Genomic DNA, 3,096 nt, shown 5'->3' with positions numbered 1-3,096 from the left:
GGCCCCCCCCCCCCGGTGCTCCAGAGTGCTGCGGTGTCTCCCAACCCCTGCAGAGACCTCCAGTCTGGAGTCATCAGCCTTTCATAGCATTGTATGGTCTGTACATGAGAGAACACTAAGCCCAGAACATCACACACCTCACCGTACCGCAAGTTAGGGGGATCACAAGGAATTAATAAACCAAAAGTGATTGTGCAGCTGCTATGAGGCCCAGGGAGGTGTGGTGGTCTGGACTTTCAGTGACCCTCCCTGTTACAAGGGCTTTTGTCACGCCTGTATGGATAATGGTCACGTGGATCACAGCTGCGGAGGCTTCTCAGGTCTGGTACCCTGGTTTCACTCTCTATGTGAACTGAGAGTTAGGGTACCTTGCATCACAGCCTCAGGGTTAGTAATAGAGTGGCAAGGGTTAACGTTAAGTGTGCTATTGGATGAGCAATGGATAACTTCAAGGGTTAATGCTTTTGCAGGATCTAGAAGGTTATCTACAACAGTAGCAGTGAACAGTCCCCCAGTATAGTAGTTCAACTTGCAGTATATACTCAGAGACAGTTTGAATGTTTATGGTGTGCAACTTCACCAACAGAGCCCCCAGACCCATCCACAGCCCCTAGAGCGCTTCAAAGCCCCCTATATATTTTTTTCTCACTGACATCAGGACATTTTTCCTCCTATTGACCACTATGCAAGAGCGTTCTTCCTCCTATGATCACCAAACACCAGGCTATTATCATTCCCACTGGCCACCGACACTGGGGCACGCTTTCCACTCACCACCGACACAGGGGCGTTCCACTTTCCATTCACCGCAGACATCAAGGCATTTCTTCCTCCTGCCGGAGGTATTTTGTTTCCTAATATTGACCTTTAAAGCCTTTTGCGCTCATCACCAATGTGTGCCAGGGGAGTGTTTGCACTAGCTACTAATGTATGACTTGCCTGTAATTGTTCTGCTTACCAAAGCATAACAGGACACACCATGACCACCAATATATAACAGGACACACCATGACCACCAATATATAACAGGACACACCATGACCACCAATATATAACAGGACACACCAGGGATCCCAACCTGAAAGAATCAGTTTCAGGGAGGTGTCCCTCTCATTTCAGGGAGGTGCCCTCCCCCTCCCCCCATCCGCGGAGGGGGGGGGTTAGAGGGGACTGGGAGAGAGCACCCCCCTGAAATGATGGCAGATAGCACAGTAAGCAATAGCTTCTTTGCTATCTACAGGTTTTTTTTTCTGATTTTTTTTTTTTTAGTATTCTGACAGTTGCAGTCATCAGAATAATAAAAAAAAGGCATAAGAATGCATAGCTAGATTCCTATTGGCTATTGCACTTTGCAATAGCCAATAGTAAATTAGCTAATGCACCCGCCCTCTGCTGCTTTCAATCCCCAGAAGAGGACCTGATAGAAAAATTCAGGTCCCCCTCTGCTGATTGACAGCAGCAGTGGGCAGGTGCATTAGCTAGTTTGCTATTGCAAAGTGCAATAGCCAATAGGAATCCAGCTACTGTATGCATTTTATGCCTTTTTTTTCCTCTTTTCTGACTGACGGTCGGGCCGCGGCTCCCGATGTCAGAAAAGAAAAAAAAAAACGATCGCAGGGAAAGGTTTATCTGCTCGATCAAGCAGATAGACCTTTCCGGGAGGAAGGGTTTCTCTCCCGGGCGGCCGGGAGCTGCTATCTAATAGCGGGAGACTCCCGGAGCGTCCGGGAGAGTTGGGATGTCTGGGACTCCATGACCACCAATATATAACAGGACACACCATGACCACCAATATATAACGGGACACCATGACCACCAATTTATAACATGGGATACCATGACCACCAATATATAACGGGACACCATGACCACCAATTTATAACATGGGATACCATGACCACCAACATATAACCTGGGCACACCATGACCACCAACATATAACCTGGACACACCATGACCACCAATATATAACAGGACACACCATGACCACCAATATATAACGGGACACCATGACCACCAATTTATAACATGGGATACCATGACCACCAACATATAACCTGGGCACACCATGACCACCAACATATAACCTGGGCACACCATGACCACCAACATATAACCTGGGCACACCATGACCACCAATATATAACAGGGGACACCATGAACACCAATATATAACAGGGGACACCATGACCACCAATATATAACAGGGAACACCATGATCACCAATTTATAACAGGGGACATCATCACTATGACCACTAATATATAAAAGGGGACACCATGCCCAGCAATATATAACAGGGGACCCAATGAGCACCAGTAAATAACAGGGGATACCATGACAACCCACCGCCCCTAGCAACCTCTGCTTTATTTGACTTACAGCAGAATGCATCAAATGCACTAAAATGTGCAACAATGCTCATTAAAAACACAAACAATCTCAGGAACATTCAGATGCAATAGTATGTGTGAGTCTAAGGCTTCTTTATGGAGAATTAAGTCACCTTGAAAGGTTTGTATTTTTTATATTTGTAATCAATTTTACTGCAATGTTTCTAGTCAGATTTATTTTTTTTCTTCTCCTTTGTATTGTTTTCTCCTGCATGTGCTATAACGAGCAGAGAGCAGTGCGCAGGCTTAGAAGTCACCTGTCACCAGCCCCGCAGAACTCAGTGGAAAGATTGCCCTTAGTAAAGATGGCTACCTAAAGGTAATGCAGGAGATTCAAGATGGCTGCCGCAACCCAGCCACGGGTTTGCCCTGAATAAAAATGGCCACCACGTTTTAGTTTCAACACCGCCCTCAGTAGAGATGGCTGCCCAGCGGAAGTGCCGCTCGCCTCCGCCCGGAATAAAGATGACGGCGGGGAGGGACTGCGCATGTCCGGACCTCCATGGCTAGACGGACCGGAGAGCGGCGGAGAAAGAGAGCGGGTAACGGGGCATATGTGGCGAGGGGAGGGGCCCATAAAGGGGAGGGGCCTGGTTACCGTGGTAAGAGGTGAGGGCATGAAGCCATCACCTGGGGGGAGAGGGAGCGCCGAGGAGAGGGGAGTCTTCCTTTAAAGGGTTTGCTCTTGTATTGTTCCCACCCA

At 47.8% G+C, this 3,096-nt stretch overlaps 1 protein-coding gene across 1 annotated transcript in view; it reads left to right on the top strand.

The window, feature by feature from the left end:
* Window positions 1-2,803: 2,803 nt before the first annotated feature.
* USF1 (upstream transcription factor 1) overlaps window positions 2,804-3,096 on the top strand; it is a 9,830-nt gene continuing 9,537 nt past the window's right edge. Inside the window, exon 1 of the mRNA XM_018565228.1 lies at window positions 2,804-2,935. Within this exon, the coding sequence (XP_018420730.1) occupies window positions 2,882-2,935 (54 nt within the window). The 5' untranslated portion in view covers window positions 2,804-2,881. The remainder of the gene's footprint in view (window positions 2,936-3,096) is intronic.

Source organism: Nanorana parkeri, unplaced genomic scaffold, assembly GCF_000935625.1.
Source record: "Nanorana parkeri isolate BGI_ZX_2015 unplaced genomic scaffold, ASM93562v1 scaffold823, whole genome shotgun sequence".
NCBI lineage: Eukaryota > Metazoa > Chordata > Amphibia > Anura > Dicroglossidae > Nanorana > Nanorana parkeri.
This window is presented reverse-complemented; position numbering and strand designations above follow the sequence as displayed.